Raw genomic sequence first — 18,927 nt, 5'->3', positions numbered from 1 at the left:
TCTGGTTCTTTTGTAAATCACCTTCAATCTGTGTCCTCTGGTTACCGACCCTTCTGTCATTGGAAACAGTTTCTCCTTATTTACTCTATGAAAACCATTCATGATTTTGAACACCTCTATCAAATCTCCCCTTAACCTTCTCTGCTCTAAGGAGAACAATCCCAGCTTCTCCAGTCTCTCCACAGAACTGAAGTCCCTCATCCCTGGTACCATTCTAGTAAATCTCCTCTGCACCCTCTCCAAGGTGTGGTGCCCAGAATTGAACACGATTCTCCAGCTGAGACCTACGCAGTGATTTATAAAGGTTTAGCATAACTTCCTTGCTTTTGTACTCCACTCCTCTGTCAATAAAGCCCAGGATCCCGTATGCTGTTTTAACAGCTTTCTCAACTTGTCCTGCCAAAGATTTGTGTACGTACACCCCCAGGCCTCTCTGTTCCTGCACTCTCCTCATTTGACTCTCCTCATTTTTTCCACCAATTTGTTTCACTTCACACTTCTGTGTTAAATTTCATCTGCCATGTGTCTGTCCATTTCACCAGTCTGTCTTTGTTCTCCTGAAGTCTGTTACAGGAAACTTTGTGCTATCCGGCACCATGGGGACCGAGCTGCTGCCGTTGCCTCAAAACTGCCGTACTCTCCAGAGTTAATGTTGAGAGATACGGAGATTTTTATCTCCGTATTTGACAACAAACACTGTTGCTTAGCAACAGCTTCTAAACACTCGGGTGTGGCCCTAAAGCTCTGTAGCTGAAGCTGTTGCTATAGCTACAGACCTTGCACAGCTTGACTGTTCAAACAAAGCAAAAAAAACAAACAAAAAGAATTAAAAACGGCTGCTGATTTTTGCCGGTGGCTCCAGATTGCCGGATAGCTCACCTCCGGATAGCACAAAGTTTCCTGTACTATCCTCCTCATTGTTTACTACATTTGAGTTTTGTGTCATTTGCAAACTTTGAAATGGTGCCCTGTATACCCAAGTCCAGGTCATTAATATATATATCAAAAAGAGCAGTGGTCCGAATACTGACCCCTGGGGAACACCACTGTATACTTCCCTCCAGTCTGAAAAACAACCGTTCACCACTGCTCTCTGCTTTCTGTCCCTTGGCCAATTTTGTATCCATGCTGCCAGTGTCCCTTTTAATCCCATGGACTTTAATTTTCCAACAAGTCTATTATGTGACACTTTATCAAACGCCATTTGAAAGTCCATATACACAACATCAACCACACTACCCTCATCAACCCTCTCTGAAGTCCATGTTTGGACCAAGGCTGTAATGAGATCTGGAGCAGAGTAGTAATGGCGGAACACAAGCTGAACATTGGTGAGCAGGTTATAAAGTCATAAAATCATACAGCACAGAAGGCCAGTTTCTCCCTATCTACTCTATCAAAACCCTTCATTATTTTGAGTACCTCTATTAAATCCCCCTTTAACCTTTCTAAGAAAAACAATCCCAGCTTCTCCAGTCTCTTCACATAACTGAAGTCCCTCATCCCTGGTACCGTTCTAGTAAATCTCCTCTGTACCCTCTCCAAGGCCTTGACATCCTTCCTAAAGTGTGGTGCCCAGAATTGGACACAATACTCCAGCTGGGGCCTAACTAATTGGTGATTAAGTGCTGCTTTATAGCACCGTTGATGACTCCTTCTGTCACTTTGCTGATGATTGAGAGTAGGCTGGTAGAACGGTAATTAGCCGGGTTGGATTTGTCCTGCTTTTTACATAAGAACGTAAGAAATAGGAGCAGGAGTAGGCCATTCGGCCCTTCGAGCCTGCTCCGCCATTCAAGGAGATCATGGCTGATCTTCTGCCTCAACTCCATTCACCGGCCCTATCGCCATATCCCTTGATGCCCTTACTAGTCAGAAATCTATCGACTTCTGTTTTGAATATACCCAATGACTGAGCCTCCACAGCCCTCTGGGGTAGAGAATTCCAAAGGTTCACCACCCTCTGTGTGAAGAAATTTCTCCTCATCTCAGTCCTGAATGGCCTACCCTTTATCCTGAGTCTGTGGCCCCTGGTCCTAGACTCCCCAGCCAAGGGAAACATTCTCCCAGCATCCACCCTATCAAGCCCTGTAATAATTTTGTATGCTTCAATGAGATCCCCTCTCATTCTTCTGAATTCAAGAGAATACAGGCCTAGTTTACTCAATCTCTTCTCATACGTCAGTCCCGCCATCCCAGGAATCAATCTCGTGAACCTTCGTTGCACTCCTTCTATGGCAAGTATATCCTTCCTTAGGTAAGGAGACCAAAATTGTACACAGTACTCCAGGTGTGGTCTCACCAAGGCCCTATATAATTGGAGTAAGACTTCTTTACTCCTGTACTCAAATCCTCTTGTAATGAAGGCCAGCATACCATTTGCCTTCCTAATGGCTTGCTGCACCTGCACATTCACTTTCAGTGACTCATGTACAAGGACACCCAGGTCCCTTTGAGCATCTGCATTCCCCAATTTTTCACCATTTAGGAAATACTCTGCCTTTCTGTTTTTTCTACCAAAGTGGATAACTTCACATTTATCCACATTATATTCCATCTGCCATGTTCTCGTCCACTCACTGAGCCTGTCGAGATCCCCTTGAAGCCTCTTAACATCCTCTTCACAACTGGCACTGCCACCTAGCTTTGTATCATCAGAAAATTTGGAAATGTTACATTTAGTCCCCTCATCCAAATCATTGATATAGATTGTGAATAGCTGGGGCCCAAGCACCGATCTTTGCGGTACCCCACTAGTCACAACCTGCCATCTTGAAAAAGACCCATTTATCCCTACTCTTTGTTTTCTGTCTGTTAACCAATTCTCAATCCATGCTGGTATATTACCCCCAATTCCATGTGCCCTAATTTTGTTCACCAACCTCTTGTGTGGGACCTTATCGAAGGCCTTCTGAAAATCCAAATACACCACATCTACTGGTTCCCCTTTGTCTACTCCACTAGTTACATCCTCAAAGAACTCCAATAGGTTTGTCAAACAGGATTTCCCTTTCATAAATCCATGTTGACTCTGCCCAATCTTACTATTAGTTTCTAAGTGCCCAGTTATTGTATCCTTTATAATAGATTCCAGCATTTTCCCAACTACTGATGTGAGGCTAACAGGCCTGTAGTTCCCCGTTTTCTCTCTCCCTCCTTTCTTAAATAGCGGGGTTAGATTTGCTATCCTCCAATCTGCAGGAACCATTCCAGAATCTATAGAATTTTGGAAGATGACAACCAATGACAACCACTATCCCAATGGCCACCTCTTTCAAAACCGTAGGATGTAGGTCACCCAGTCCTTGGAATTTATCGACTTTTAGTCCCATTAATTTTGCTAGTACTGGTTTTTTACTAATAATCATTTCTTTAAGTTCCTCATTCTCGCCACACCCTTGGTTTTCTCATATTTCTGGGAGGTTTTTTGTGTCTTCCTCCGTGAAGACAGAAACAAAGTATTTATTTAATTTCCCTGCCATTTCCTCATTCCCCATTATAAATTCTCCCGTCTCTGACTGTAAAGGACCTACATTCACCTTTGCCAGCCTTTTCCTTTTCACATACCTATAGAAGCTTTTACAATCCGTTTTTATATTTTTCGCTAGTTTGTGCTCATATTCCATTTTCCCTTTCTTTATCAATTTCTTGGTCCCCCTTTGCTGATTTCTAAAAAGATCCCAATCCTCAGGCTGACCGCTTTATCTGGCAACTTTATAAGCTTCCTCCTTTGACTTAATACGAGCTTTAATTTCTTTTGTTAGCCATGGTTGGATCACTTTTCCTTTTGGGTTTTTATGCCCTATATGTTTGTTGCAAATTATGCATTATTTCCTTGAATGTTAGCCATTGTATGTCCACCTTCATACCTTTTAGTGTAGTCTCCCAATCTACCATGGCCAACTTGTCCCTCATACCCTTGTAGTTTCCTCTGTTTAGATTCAAGACCTTAGTTTCAGATTGGACTACATCACTCTCAAACTTAATATAAAATTCAATTATATTATGGTCACTTGTCCCTAAAGGCCCCTTTACCACAAGATTATTGATTAGTCCTTTCTCATTACACAGTACCAGATCTAGAATAGCCTGTTCCCTGGTTGGTTCCTCCACATACTGATCCAGGAAACCATCTTGCATGCATTCCAAGAATTCGCCCTCCACACCATTAGTGGTAATTTGATTTGCCCAGTCAATGGGCCAGAAATTCCAGGCCAGAAGCTTGAGTGCGGTCGGCTTACTCACGCTTCTGGCCGTTGGAAATGCCGGCGTTCAGCATGAACAGCGCATGCGGGGAACGCCGGCATTTCCAGACCTCGAGCGCATGCGACTGCACAGGCAGCGCTTGCGCAGTGAACTTCGTGGATTTCATTCATGAAATCCGTGAGGTTAAGTCCTTAGAAGTTACACTGAAAAAAAGCAAGTGTAAAGTGGTTCATTGGCTGCGGAGGAAGATATATTTTATCGTGGAGCTTTTGAAATGCAATATTTTTGTTTGGGAAAGGGAGGGAAGTTATTTTAAGAAATTTTAAGTAAGTTTTAAAGTTAAAATTTTTTTTTTTTTAAAGGGTTTTTAGAACGGTAGGTAGAAGGAGCAATTGTGGCTGTGTGAATGGAATGTGAGAATGAGTGATGTATGTGTGTCCACATATATTCCTTTACGTATATGTATGTATGTTTTATATTCCTTTACTATGAATGTATGTTTTTAATTATGATTTTCCAATAAGTTACTTTCTCTGAAAGTCATAATTAAATAATACATTCATACACATAAGTAAAGGAATATATACATAACACGCAAAGGAATATATACAGACATACATACTTTCAGAAGCTCCACGATAAGAAATATCTTCCTCCGCAGCCTCTGTAGCAACTGTACCCATGCTTTTTTCATGTGTAAGTTGTAATGACTGGACCTCACTGAAAGCATTAATGAAAGCGGCGAATTATACTGCGCACGCGCTGCCTGTGCAGTCGCACGCGTTCTGCCTCTGAACCCCTTCGTTCAGAGGACAGGAAATGCCGGTTTTCCCCACATGCACTGTGCATGCTGAAAACCGGCATTTCATCCGGCCAGATGCGTAAGTACCCCGACCGTACTAGCGCATTTGGAAGGGAATTATTGGGCCAACATTTTACATGTCAATAAAATAAAAAATTTAACACTTGCACGACTTGCCCCCTCGCATCTGCGACTGAGGGTCCAAGGAGGTGCATTGCGCAAGAGGTCATCATCGCACGTATCCTCACACTGTTCCCTTTGGGGAACTGTATGAAGTGGTGGAAGGATTTATGGCCGTGATTAACGCTCATTCCGTGACCGTAACCATCTTTGAACCAGCCATTAGGGTGGTTAGTCCTATGGCGGGAGGGTTTTACGGGCTCCCACAACCCATCTGAGGGGGGGGGGCCACCAACACCCATGGACGCAAGTATCCCGCTGGATGTCCACCCAGAATTTAAAGTTGGAGCTCCGACTCCACTTGCCGGGACTGTCTGGAGTGGGGTTCAAAACCCTACTCCTTCTGGCCCAGCGGCGGGGATGCTTACTGCTACGCAAAAGGCCCACTCCACACAAAAGGTGACACCCATACGTTTCCTGCGCCTTTTCCCTCCCCGTGACTGGAGCCCTATGCTGCCATTTCACGTTGCTAATCGGATTGGGCGTTTGTCATAGCGGTAGGATCCCCGCCGCTGGGCCAGATCAGGGTAGGGTTTCGAACCCCGCTCCAGACAGTCCCGGCAAGTGGAGTCGGAGCTCCGGCTCTAAATTCTGGGTTGACATCCAGTGGGATATTTGCGTCCGTGGGTGTGGGTGGCCCCCCCTCCTTGTATAGCTTGTGGGAGCCCGTAAAACCCTCCCGCCATAGGACTAACCGCCCTAATGGCTGGTTCAAAGATGGTTACGGTCACGGAATGAGCGTTAATCACGGCCATAAATCCTTCCACCACTTCATACAGTTCCCCAAAGGGAACAGTGTGAAGACACGTACGACGACGACATTGCTAAATAAATAAATGGAATTAAAAAAATTCTTTTAGGGCTTTTAAAAGTCTTTAAATTGCTTTAATTCTCTTTAAAACTACTTCAGATTACTCAAAATAATGTAAACATTTTAAAAAGTTTATAAAAGTTACCAAAATCTTCAAAAAACTTCCAAAAACCTATTTAAACTGCTGCTTTGCATGTAAAAAAGCAAAGCAGCTTGACAGAAACATTGGGGGCGTGTCCAGTGAAACTGAGACCTCAAGGGGCGTGTCTCACTTACACTGCACGCTCCTGGGTCCGCGCTGGCTGCACTCCTGGGCGGCGTGACGTCATACGCTGCCCGGGAATGTGCTTTCTATTTCTCCAAGTTCAGGCGTCCCTGGAGCTGATCGGCAGGAGCGCGGGGTACGTGCAAATACGGGGCTTGCACGCGCTGCAAGCCCCGTTCTGGAATTTCTGGCCCAATATATAGATTAAAGTCCCCCATGATTACTGTATTGCTCTTGTTACGTGCACTTCTAATCTCTTGATTGATACTGTGCCCTACATTACCACTACTGTTTGGTAACCTAGACACAACTCCCACCAATGTTTTCCGCCCTTTGCTGTTTCTTAGCTCCACCCAAACTGATTCCAGTTCTACATCACGATCTGCTGAGCCAAGATCTTTTACCTCCACCGTACCGATCTCATCCCTTATTAACAGCGCTACGCCACCTCCTTTTCCTTTTTGTCTGTCCTTCCTAAATGTTGAGTACCCTGGAACATTCAGTTCCCAGCTTTGGATACCCTGCAACCATGTCTCTGCAATGCCAATTATATCTGGCCAATTTTCTACATTGTGGGCAAGTGTTGTACTGGGACAACTTGGCTAGGGGCGCGGCTAGTTCTGGAGCACAGGTCTTCAGGAGGAGGCCAAGAAAGAGCATCCACTCGGCACCTCCGGCTGAAGATGGTTGCAAACGCTTCAGCCTTGTCTTTTGCACTCCCATGCTGGGCTCTGCCATCGTTGAGGATGGGGATGTTCATGGAGCCTCCTCCTCCCGTTAGTTGTTTAATGGTCCTCCACCGTTCATGACTGGATGTGACAGGACTGCAAAGCTTTAATCTGAGCTGTTGGTTGTGGGATCACTTAGCTCTGTCTCTAGCATGCTGCTTCAGCTGTTTAGTATGCATGTAGCCCTGTTGTTTCACCAGGTTGGCCCCTCATTTTCAGGTATGCCTGATGCTGCTCCTGGCATGCTCTTCTACACTCTTCATTGAACCAGGGTTGGTTGCCTGGTTTGATGGTGATGATAGAGTGAGGGATATGCCAGGCTGTGAGGTTACAGATTGTGTACTGATAAACTAGGTTGAAACCGCCCAAACACATTTCATGTGAGACAGCCAGCAGAAAAAGAACACATTCCTCCTCTTAGTTTGGGCCAAATTTGAAGCCTGGTCACAGAGGTGAATAGCCAGTGTCTAACCTACTGCAACACCCTGCCCTTGAAAGGAAAAGTTGTCCCATGCATTGGAAAAGATCAAAGCTGGCAGATATCATTCTGTTGGTGAGGACACAGGGTCAGAGATTTGAATAAAAGAGGACACCAGCTGTGTTGTGTATGTACCTTTAAGAGAATAACTGGTCTCAGACTGCAGTACCGGCAGTGACCACCCCTGTATAAAAGGCGCTAGAGAGCCTCTGTTGTTTAGTTTCGCTATTGACTTCCACCAGTAAAGATCTGTTTGTTTTCACTCCTGCTGGTCCGTGTCTCAATCATTCACGGACTTAACACTGGCGACGAGTAAGAAACGAACTTACCTGCAACTCGCTCCGACGACGTTGTTGAAGGTCGGAGCCAGAAGAAAAAAAAAGAGGCCATTGAAACTCGAGAAACGGGCGTCGACCATCAATCATCGGTTTAAAAACTTGCAGGAGAGACTGTCCAGAGCCAGGCCGGGATCCCCGGTCTGTGGTTTCCCAGCTAATCGGGCTGGTGGCAGGTAGTGCTCTGATCCTTCCTGGGCTGCGGCGGGCTGAAGCTCGATCGGGTGGCTTTTCAACGGGGCCGGGCAGCGAGTCGGGAAGCAAAGAGAGAGAGAGAGGGTGGAGCACACAGGGCGCAGCCAGTGATTCGAAGCCGGGCAGCGTTCGGACCTAAGAAGAGGGAGGGAAGTGTCCCAGAGGGTTCGCTCCACGATGGGAAAATAATAAAAGAAAAAGAATCAATATTTAACGCGCAGGAAACCGTGGAAAGCAGTGCTAACAACAGCGGGGAAGAAGACAAAGCGCGGGAGGCGCCATTTTGTTAAATCGGGGAAGAAGGCAAAGCGCGGGAGGCACCATTTTAGATTTGCAAGATGCCGAAGACTGGCTGTATCACTGCTTTTGATAATACAATAGAGGACTGGACCACGTATGTGGAAAGAGTCGAGGTATATTTCGAGGCAAACGAAATAGCGGAGGGGAAAAAGGCATCGATATTGCTAAACTTAATGGGCGCTAGAACGTACGGCCTATTGCGGGATCTGATTACTCCAACCAAACCGAAGGCGAAGAGTTTTAACGAAATTGTTGCTGTCCTACAGGAACACTTAAACCCTGCACCACTGTTGATAGCAGAAAGATTTAAATTCCACAGGAGAACTCAGCACAAAGATGAGAGCAATGCTGAGTATCTTACGGAACTACGCAAGCTATCAAAGCACTGCCAGTTCGGAGCAGGACTGGCAGATACCCTACGGGACAAATTTGTCTGTGGACTCCTGAGTGAAGGAACACAGAAGAAGTTACTCTCAGAAAAAGAGCTGACGCTAGATAAGGCTTTCAGCGTGGCAGTATCGTATGAAGCAGCAGCCAGGGGAGCTGCAGAAATTCAACAAAAACCACAGGAATACGGCACCCACGAAATGACACGGGGATTTGCAAAATGTTATCGCTGCGGCAGAACTAACCATGACCAGAAGGACTGCTGGTCCAAAGACAAAATATGCAGACAATGCGGGAAGATTGGACACATTGCACGAGTTTGTAGGTCTGGGAAGAAGACCAGCGACAACAAAAAGGCTACTAAGGAACCGTACAAGAAAGTACAAAAGATGACGGATAGTAGTTCCGAAGACCAGATGAGCGATAGTGAATCCGGAAACAGGAGTCTAAGCTGTCTCAAACTTCACAATGTAATCGCAAAAGAGGATCACCGAACCATTTGGGTCACTCTCACGATAGCAGGGTCCCAAGTTAAAATGGAATTGGATACAGGATCAGCGCTAACCGTCATGAATCGACGAGACTACGAGCGGCTATTTTCACACATACCCTTGAGAGAGACATCCATCGTCTTGACGACGTATACGGGGCAAAAAGTATACCCCAGAGGAAAAATAAGGGTGCCTGTCGAATACAATGGCAAGAAAATACGGAAATTGTATCTCTACATACTGCCAAATGGTGGACCACCGTTATTGGGACGGGAATGGATCAGGAAGATAAACTTAGATTGGCATTCCATTCATGCAATGATGGTGGACGGTAAAAAAGATGAAGACATCACTCCTGGACGATTGTCAACAATCTTAGCTAACGCCAAAGAGGTATTTCAACAAGAACTGGGCACGCTTAAAGGCGTAACCGCCTCGATAAAAATAGAAGAGAATGCAGTTCCCAAGTTTTTCAAAGCAAGACCGGCACCATATGCAATTCGCCCAGCCGTCGAGGCAGAGCTGGAGAATCTGGAGAAGGCGGGCGTGTTGTCTAAGGTCGACTGGAGCGAGTGGGCGACACCCATCGTTCCTGTCATGAAGAAAACGTTAAGCAATAAGTCCGGAGAGCCAAGGAAAATTCGCATCTGTGGGGATTTCAAGGTGACGGTGAACCCTGTCCTTCACACAGTACAATATCCTCTTCCAAGGATAGAAGACATCTTCGCCTCACTGTCTGGAGGGAAGCGTTTTACAAAAATTGACCTAGCACAAGCATATTTACAGATGGAGGTTGAAGAGTCCTCTGGGAAGTATCTCATGATAAACACTCACAGAGGTCTTTACCAGTATCATCGATTGGTATTCGGAGTAGCATCGGCTCCGGCGATATGGCAAAGAGCGATGGAACAAGTCCTGCAAGGGATTCCGGGGACTCAGTGTTACTTGGACGACATCCTTGTAACAGGTGAAGATGACAGTGAACACCTTAACAACCTAGAACAGGTGCTCACTAGACTACGGGAACATGGGCTGCGAGCCAACCGCCCCAAGTGCGAATTTTTTAAGAAACAGATATCGTATTGTGGCCACGTGATTGATGAAGAGGGGTTACATAAGTCCCCTGACAAAATTGAAGCGGTTGTTAAAGCCCCAGCGCCTGAAAATGTGTCGCAACTGAGGTCATTCCTCGGGTTGGTGAATTACTATCATAAGTTTTTGCCGAATTCGTCGACAATTCTGCACCCACTGAACGCCCTGCTACAAACGGGGGTAGCATGGAAATGGAGCGATGATTGTAAGCGTGCTTTTCAGAAGAGTAAGGACTTAATCACTTCAAGGGAAGTATTGGCTCACTACAACCCAGCACTGCAAATCAGGCTGGCGTGTGATGCGTCTCCCTACGGCATTGGGGCGGTACTGTCACATAAATTCCTTGATGGTCTAGAGAGGCCGATAGCTTTTGCGTCACGCTCGTTAACTTCTGCCGAGCGTAACTACACCCAGATTGACAGAGAGGCCCTCAGCCTAGTGTGGGGGGTGAAGAAGTTCAATCACTATCTGCACGGTCAAAAATTTACTCTACTAACCGATCATCAACCTCTTGTCTCCATTTTCAACCCTCAGAAGGGCGTACCGATAATGACAGCACAACGGCTGCAGAGATGGTCCCTTTTCCTAGGGGCACACCAATATGACATCGAGTACAAAGGAACTAAACAGCATGGAAATGCTGATGGATTGTCACGTCTACCGTTGCCGACGGTGGAAGAAGAAGACCTTGCAGTGGATCCAATGGAGTTATTCCACTCGACCATAGTCGAATGTCTCCCTGTGACGAATGCAAACATAGAAAAGGAAACACGGAATGACCCGACACTATCACGGGTCTATGATTTAATGGTGAAGGGATGGCCAGCACATGGCGAACCACTGCTGCCAGCATTCTCGCCGAGAAGAGAACAGCTGTCAGTGTGCAGAGGAACCTTGATGTGTGGATCCAGTGTAGTAATTCCACCTAAGTTGACGGATAGAGTGCTCAATGAGCTTCATGAGGGTCATCTGGGTGGGGTAAAAATGAAGAGCTTAGCCAGAGCGTTTGTGTGGTGGCCGGGAATCGATAGAGAAATCGAAGAGATGACCAAGAGCTGTGCAGGATGCCAGAAGGTCCAAAACGCCCCACCACAAGCTCCTCTGTTTCTTGGGAGTGGCCCTCATCTCCATGGCAAAGGGTGCACATTGATTTTGCTGGTCCCTTCATGGACTCGATGTTTTTAATTGCGGTGGATGCACATTCAAAGTGGCCAGAGGTAATAAAAATGTCCTCAACCACCACGGAAAAAACTATCACAGTTTTACGAACCATATTCGCCAGGAATGGGCTGCTTGAACAGATTTGCTCTGACAATGGACCACAGTTTGTGTCTGAAGAGTTCCGGAGGTTCTTAAAGAACAATGGTGTTAAGCATTGTACATCTGCCCCATATCATCCAGCCACTAATGGATTGGCCGAGAGGTTTGTCCAAACATTCAAGAAGGCTATCAAGGCAATGTGTAATGAAGATATACCCCTACAACACAAGGTGGACAACTTCTTGTTTGCCTACCGGAATGCGACACATGCGGTTACCAACCAAACTCCAGCCATGATGTTCTTCAATCGAAGACTACGATGCCGCTTGGATTTGGTTAAGCCAAACGTCCGAAGAGATGTGGAGAACAGTCAGTTTCAGAATATGAATGAAAGGCCGACCAGGAGTTTTAAGATAGGTCAACCAGTTTTGGCCCGGGACTACCGCACTGAGAAATGGCAGCCAGGAACAATTTGTACACGACAAGGACCTCTCATGTATACCGTGGACGTTGGGGAGAGCATTGTAAGACGACATGCTGACCAGATTCTAGAGTCACTGGAAAACGTCAACTCCACACCACGATCTGATACACCTGGTAATGAAATTGACGTTCCAATTGCAGCTACCGCAGAACCGGTAATATTGGAAGCAGATGAACCAAACAAAGACATTGATCCCGACGCAACATTGCCAGAAGAACCTGATACCCCAAAGAGGCGTTATCCAGACAGAACCAGGAAGCCTCCTCAAAGACTGAACTTATAATTGCTTAAACTTAGCCAATGTATCTAGCAACAGTAATTGTGATTGTAATTCGTTATCATTTAGTTGTTAAATGAATGTTATGTACTGTTTATCTAAAAGGGGAGGAATTGTTGTGTATGTACCTTTAAGAGAATAACTGGTCTCAGATTGCAGTACCGGCAGTGACCACCCCTGTATAAAAGGCGCTAGAGAGCCTCTGTTGTTTAGTTTCGCTATTGACTTCCACCAGTAAAGATCTGTTTGTTTTCACTCCTGCTGGTCCGTGTCTCAATCATTCACGGACTTAACAAGCTGGATAAAGCTTGCACCAAATCCCATTGCTTCCAACCCTCTTTGAAGACTGTTCCGTTCAACCCAGTCAAAAGCCTTCTTGGCATCAAGAGAAAATAACAAGGCGGGGTTACTCAAAGTACAAGAGTCCTGAATAGTGCTGAGGAAGTATTCAACCTTCTGAACACTTTCTTCCTTTTAGTAGGTGGTTTAGACCTTTAACATTGAGCAAGGTAATTCTCCACTCAGATATGAAAGCGATTAGAAGGTATAAAGGTTGTGTACAAGGGACTATAGACCTGTCATTACTTTCCCTACTGTGAGATAAGCACAGCAGGTCTTTAGGACTACCAACACTCCAATAAAAAAAGCCATATAGTAGCTTTCCATGACGTATCTAAGGAGCAGTTTTGATGATTGATCACCTACCCAACAAGGTCCAGGGCCAACAGCAAAATGTCTCCATTGTCCCACATAAAATTGTCAAGAGGTAGGAAAACACACTCAGAGCACTAGTCCAACCACAAACGGGGGAAGGTGAGCTGGAGTCTATGTTTGTGTTCCACAGAACTTCTCATTTCTCCCTCCCAACTACAGAAGGTAGAAATTGAGCATAGGCAAGGAAAAGCCCCAGTAGGATTGGTTGTCCAGGGTGTTCTTCAAAAACCCCAATGAGATGTCAGTCTATCTCAATCAAGAGCCTCCCAACTATGAGTTCAATGAGAGAGACAAGTCAGAAAAGGTCACTCCTGCAATGTTGGATGGACACTGGAGGAATTGTATTGACATTGCACAGGAGTACAAATGGTTTTATGACCAGGCAACAAGACTTTACTACCTTGATGCAATTTCTGCATAAGACAGAGAATGGGTGAGGTTTCTATTCAGCGCCAGCTTTTGCAGAGTTGGATTCACACATCCAAGTATCACTTTTCTGTTTTCTGCTCAAATATGGGGGGCACCAGCGTTCAGTGTTGTTGATTTGGAGATAGTCTAATGAACTGGTATTTGCAGCAAGTGAAACTAGCTTTGCAAAGAATATTGGTTAAAAAGATGTTTGAAGGATCCCGTAACTGATCTGATGACAGATTGAGCGGTAGCCTCACTTCACTCGTCCAGTGTTCGAACTGATAGCAGAAAGAGGGAAGGGAGGTGGCTCAACACCTCGTGATCACTTTCTCCTGAAGAACCTTGGTTTTAGATCAACAAATCCTCTCTGCACCAAACTGGTGAGACTCCCTGTGAATGTGGTTTTCTCAGGGACATAGTGATCCAGTGAACTGAAGGTTCACAAACCATGCTCGAACATGCAGGTCCGACACTCCCTCTGAATGGCAGTCCTGCAGGTGCTGGGAACTCCCTTTAGAGAAGGACTATCAGCATCTTGTCTGGGTGTGCCAGAATGCCACAGGCCACAAGCCCACTAAACAATAAGAGCGCCAACTGCCAACATGCAACAAAAAAAAATGGAGGCAGAAATGGCCGCTCACATTTACATTCTGTTTTCTCCAAACCATGATTCCTGGGCCTGGCTTTTGAAGGTGGCAGATTGACCCTTGCACTTCCATCTCCATAGCAACAATGAGGGAAGAGAGGGTAGTGCAACTCAGCAGGGAAGGCTTGATAACAAAGTTGGAGGGAAAAAAATAACTCATTTTATTGATCTGAACCTACACTGCACATTAATGAAATTCACATTAATTGTTAAACAGATAGTCGTCAGGCAACGAAAAGAATAAAGGATTCCTCCAATCAGAAAACAGAAACAGTTACCAGTAAATCAGCAAAAGCCCAAATATGGATAATTCCCTAATAGATAACTAAGCCAATTTATTGGAGAATAATTCCTTCACTGGGTAAAAAAGTGCAGCAATAAATCTGAACCCTGCCTATATATAGGTCAAGATCAATGAAGTAACAATTAAAAGGCGTGGCTCAGTGATCTAGGTAAACTTGCTGAAACTCCGAAAAGATAATAATTGCAGCTAATAATCCAGTACTGAAGCGGAGGTGATCATTTTCTGAGCTTTAAACTACAGCGTTATTCCCAGGACACACGCTCAGCTGCAGGTAAGTTCACAACGGCAGTTAAGTAGGTAGTCTCCCTGTTGACAATCTGCAGCATGTCTGCTGGGGAGGGTCAACAGTCTGGAGTGATGTCTACTGGGGATTGGCAGTCTAGTGCAAAATCTGCTGGGGATTGGCAGTCTAGTGCAATATCTGCTGGGGATTGGCAGTCTAGTGCAATATCTGCTGGGGATTGGCAGTCTAGTGCAATGTCTGCTGGGGATTGGCAGTCTAGTGCAATGTCTGCTGGGGATTGGCAGTCTAGTGCAATATCTACTGGGGATGGCAGTCTAGTGCAAAATCTGCTGGGGATTGGCAGTCTAGTGCAATGTCTGCTGGGGATTGGCAGTCTAGTGCAATGTCTGCTGGGGATTGGCAGTCTAGTGCAATATCTACTGGGGATTGGCAGTCTAGTGCAATATCTGCTGGGGATTGGCAGTCTCGTGCAATATTTGCTGAGGATTGGCAGTCTAGTGCAATTTCTGCTGGTGATTGGCAATCTAGTGCAATATCTACTGGGGATTGGCAGTCTAGTGCAATGTCTGCTGGGGATTGACAGTCGAGAACAATGTCTGCTGGGGATTGGCAGTCTAGTGCAATGTCTGCTGGGGATTGACAGTCTAGTGCAATGTCTGCTGGGGATTGACAGTCGAGAACAATGTTTGCTGGGGATTGGCAGTCTAGTGCAATATCTGCTGGGAATTGGCAGTTGGGAGCAATATCTGCTGAGTTAGCAGTATGGAGCAACCTGTGCTGGTGATTTGCAGTCGGGCACAATGTCTGCTGGGATTGGCAGTGGGGTGCAATGTCTGCTGGGATTGGCAGCTGGGAGCAATGTCTGCTGGGATTGGCAGTGGGGTGCATTGTCTGCTGGGGATTGGCTGTCTAGTGCAATGTCTGCTGGAATTGGCAGTCTAGTGCAATATCTGCTGGAATTGGCAGTGGGGCACAATATCTGCTGGAGTTAGCAGTATGGAGCAATCTGTGCTGGTGATTTGCAGTTCGGTGCAATGTCTGCTGGGATTGGCAGTGGGGTGCAATGTCTGCTGGGATTGGCAACTGGGAGCAATGTCTTCTGGAATTGGCAGTCTAGTGCAATGTCTGCTGGGGATTGGCTGTCTAGTGCAATGTCTGCTGGGATTGGCAGTGGGGTGCAATGTCTGCTGGGACTGGCTGCTGGGAGCAATGTCTGCTGGAATTGGCAGTCTCGTGCAATGTCTACTGGGGATTGACAGTCTAGTGCAATATCTGCTGGGGATTGGCAGTCTAGTGCAATGTCTGCTGGGGATTGACAGTCTAGTGCAATGTCTGCTGGGGATTGGCTGTCCAGTGCAATATCTGCTGGAATTGGCAGTCTAGTGTAATGTTTGCTGGGGATTGGCTGTCTAGTGCAATATCTGCTGGAATTGGCAGCCTAGTGTAATGTCTGCTGGGGATTGGCTGTCTAGTGCAATATCTGCTGGAATTGGCAGTGGGGAGCAATGTCTGCTGGGATTGGCAGCCGGGAGAAATGTCTGCTGGGATTGGCAGCCGGGAGCAATGTCTGCTGGGGTTGCAAGTTTCTTGTTCTTTAACAAATGCTGAGGGGGTTTAAATTAAGGAAAATAAAAGGAGGAAAGAATTGAAAAGTAATGGTGGCTGTTGGTGCTGAGGTGATGGGGGGGTGTGGCCTCACCAGGAGAATGCCGAACCTGATATGTTAACTTGGAGTGCTGGGGCTTAGCTAATGGCTCAGCAAGTGAATCCAGCACGGGAAGTGGCACTGAGTCAGCAGGAGGGCAGCATGTGCCATCCCTAGCCTGTGCGGAGTGAGCCAAGGTATCATTGAGGGGGCTAGAACTCACCTGTGCACCCCTGGGCGTGCTGGGTTGTGGGGGGGGGGTGGAGTTTTCAATTTGGACGTGGGTAAAACACTGGTGGTGGGGGTTTAGCCGCCCCTATCCACAATGGAGAGGAAGCTCGGGTGAGGTGTCTCCCAAGCAGTTGATCTGCGACCGTCTGTTTTATACCCCTGCCAGAATTGAAAATGACTGTTGGCATTTCGTGTAATACGGGCCAGGGTGAATCAGCAGCCTGTTTTACATCTCTGCTCGTTTTTATTTCCTTTGGAGAGGTGTGAAACGTGCTGCCGCTTCACTATCGCCCACTTTACACTATCGCACAAAGTCAGAATGAGCCCCTCAGTGTCTGGGCTGACACGCAAAGAACGGCCACTTCGGGGGAGGTACCAGAGGCCAGCTGGCAGCCGAAGAGCCCGTACCCCAGTGAGGAGTCCGCACCTTCAGGGAAGCTGAGGAAACCGAGCAACGAGAGCTTTTGCAGGGCATGTCTGGGGAGCCAAATCTTCAATCCGTCAATGAAACACCGAGAGCTGAGGCTTGGGGCCTACTTGGATCAGCTGACTGCAGCAAAGTTTGAAAAGCAGGCCCCTCTTTGTGGCTCAGAGTGTGTTACAATCTCACAGCAAATCATCACACTGAACATCGTGTACCGCACTTACCCTCAGGGAACTGCTGACCCCCTTGGCTTTTGGAGGGGGCAGAGTACACAACTGGCAATTATTTCTCCATGTTACGAACATGGCAGCTTAACAAACAGCACAGCTGATTTTTGGAGTTTGTGCTATTGGCTGAAGGGGGAAATGGCCATCGCGTTGTCGGACGATTTTCTATCCCTTTGGATTGAAAATCGTGTGGCAGCGTGTCGCTCACCTTCTGAAAGACACAGCCGACAGTCCAAAATGGCCCTGCCTCTCCGAGATCCCGTGCCAGCGACGCTGCCTGAGGCAGTCCTGTACAGGCCAGTATTTCAGAGCTCGTGTGAGGTCGGGGGAAGGGGCAATGTTCCACATCCTAATCTTGGCCTGGAGCAAAGCCTCAGCCTGCTTCCACCGCCGCGACCACCGTTAAAAACAGGGGCAGCCGCTCAGAATGCGGGCCAGGAGCAATCCACCGAGAGCCGCGGGAGGCCTTGCAACAGCTGAGGTCCCTGCAGGCAGCTCGCTGGGCATCCTTGACGAGGTCTCTGCTACCAGCTCGGAGATATTGCAGCCGGCAGCCAACATCCTGTGACTCTGCTCCGACCACAACATGCACCACTTCTCCTGTTAACCTTCATTGGCCGATCGATGCTCGTCCGCCCTCCTTCACACAGAGAGGCAGCTGAACAGAAAGCAGCTTTCAAAAACCGAGCAAAGGAATGGCTTGTGGATTTTTCATTTCATTGAGTGTGACTGGAGATTGTGTCAGGTTTAACCAGCGATGCCTGGGTCAGAATTTTCTTCTGACTTGAAGCTGGCAGTGAAGTTGCACATCTAAACATCCGCTTTGATCGCCCTGCGACCGCATCAAACACCATACTGAGCAATAAACTAACGCTTGCGCCAGATTAACGATTGTGTCAGCTCCAGGGCAAAGAAAATGAGTTTATTCAATTCGTTCTTTTTTTTTAAATATATATATTTTAGATACAGTTTTACACCAGGAAATGTTCGTTGTCAACCTACACTCAGACTAAAAGTAATTCGAATCATATAACAAGAATGAGCTCATCAGATAAGGGCATCATCCTTTGTACTGAATCTGCCAGCAAATTGGAACAATCACAACAGGTAACGGGAAAACCAACCAGGCAAAGTCAGACACCTGGGACAACAGGGAAAGCACTCGAATCATTTGTGCAAGTTTTAAACAATCTAGATTTGAACGTAACATGGAGGAAAAGGATTTGTTACCATTTCTTGTGCTCTCATGAGTCTCTTTTGTACGTGTTTGGCAAACAGTCCGGCTCCTCCAGCTTTGCTCGGTGTCTCAGCCATTGCACCTGCCTTCTTTCACTCCGGCTCTGTGTCTGTCTGTCTGCCTGCTTGTGTCAGGTTGCCCCTGGTCTACTCTCAGCCTCTCTGCCTATGAGGAAGTGAGATATTTGAAACACCCATCATGCTTTACATCCGTTTCAGATCTAAGATAATAATTTGTGAAGAAGAACTAAAGTAAGTTCTTTTCCTTCCTCCAGTGAAGGAAATATAAGCAGCATGTTATATCTGGCCGTGCCCAACGGATCAAAAAAGTGCTTTAAATTGCAAAAAGTATGAATTTTAAATTCTATTATTAATGAAATAGCACACTTGTCCACTTATTACTTAACAGTCCTGCTGAATATACTTGAATATTTACACTGCTTCTTTCACAGGTGTGCATCAGGGCCAAACGGTAGCTAGAGCAGAGAGCAGTGTTAATGTGAATGACATTCTCTCCAAACTGGACAACCTTATCTATAAACCACACACGGTAG

General features: G+C 46.4%; 1 protein-coding gene across 2 annotated transcripts in view; it reads right to left on the bottom strand.

The window, feature by feature from the left end:
* LOC147096970 (uncharacterized) overlaps positions 1-18,525 on the bottom strand; it is a 1,290,222-nt gene extending 1,271,697 nt beyond the window's left edge. For both annotated transcript variants that reach the window (XM_085972683.1, XM_085972684.1), the window contains exon 1: positions 18,368-18,525. In XM_085972683.1, coding sequence (XP_085828809.1) covers positions 18,368-18,451 — 84 coding nt within the window. In that variant the 5' untranslated portion in view covers positions 18,452-18,525. The remainder of the gene's footprint in view (positions 1-18,367) is intronic.
* Positions 18,526-18,927: the final 402 nt, after the last annotated feature.

The sequence above is a fragment of the Somniosus microcephalus genome, chromosome 33, assembly GCF_052327205.1.
Source record: "Somniosus microcephalus isolate GS21.2 chromosome 33, FLI_Smic_1.0, whole genome shotgun sequence".
NCBI classification, from domain to species: domain Eukaryota; kingdom Metazoa; phylum Chordata; class Chondrichthyes; order Squaliformes; family Somniosidae; genus Somniosus; species Somniosus microcephalus.
This window is presented reverse-complemented; position numbering and strand designations above follow the sequence as displayed.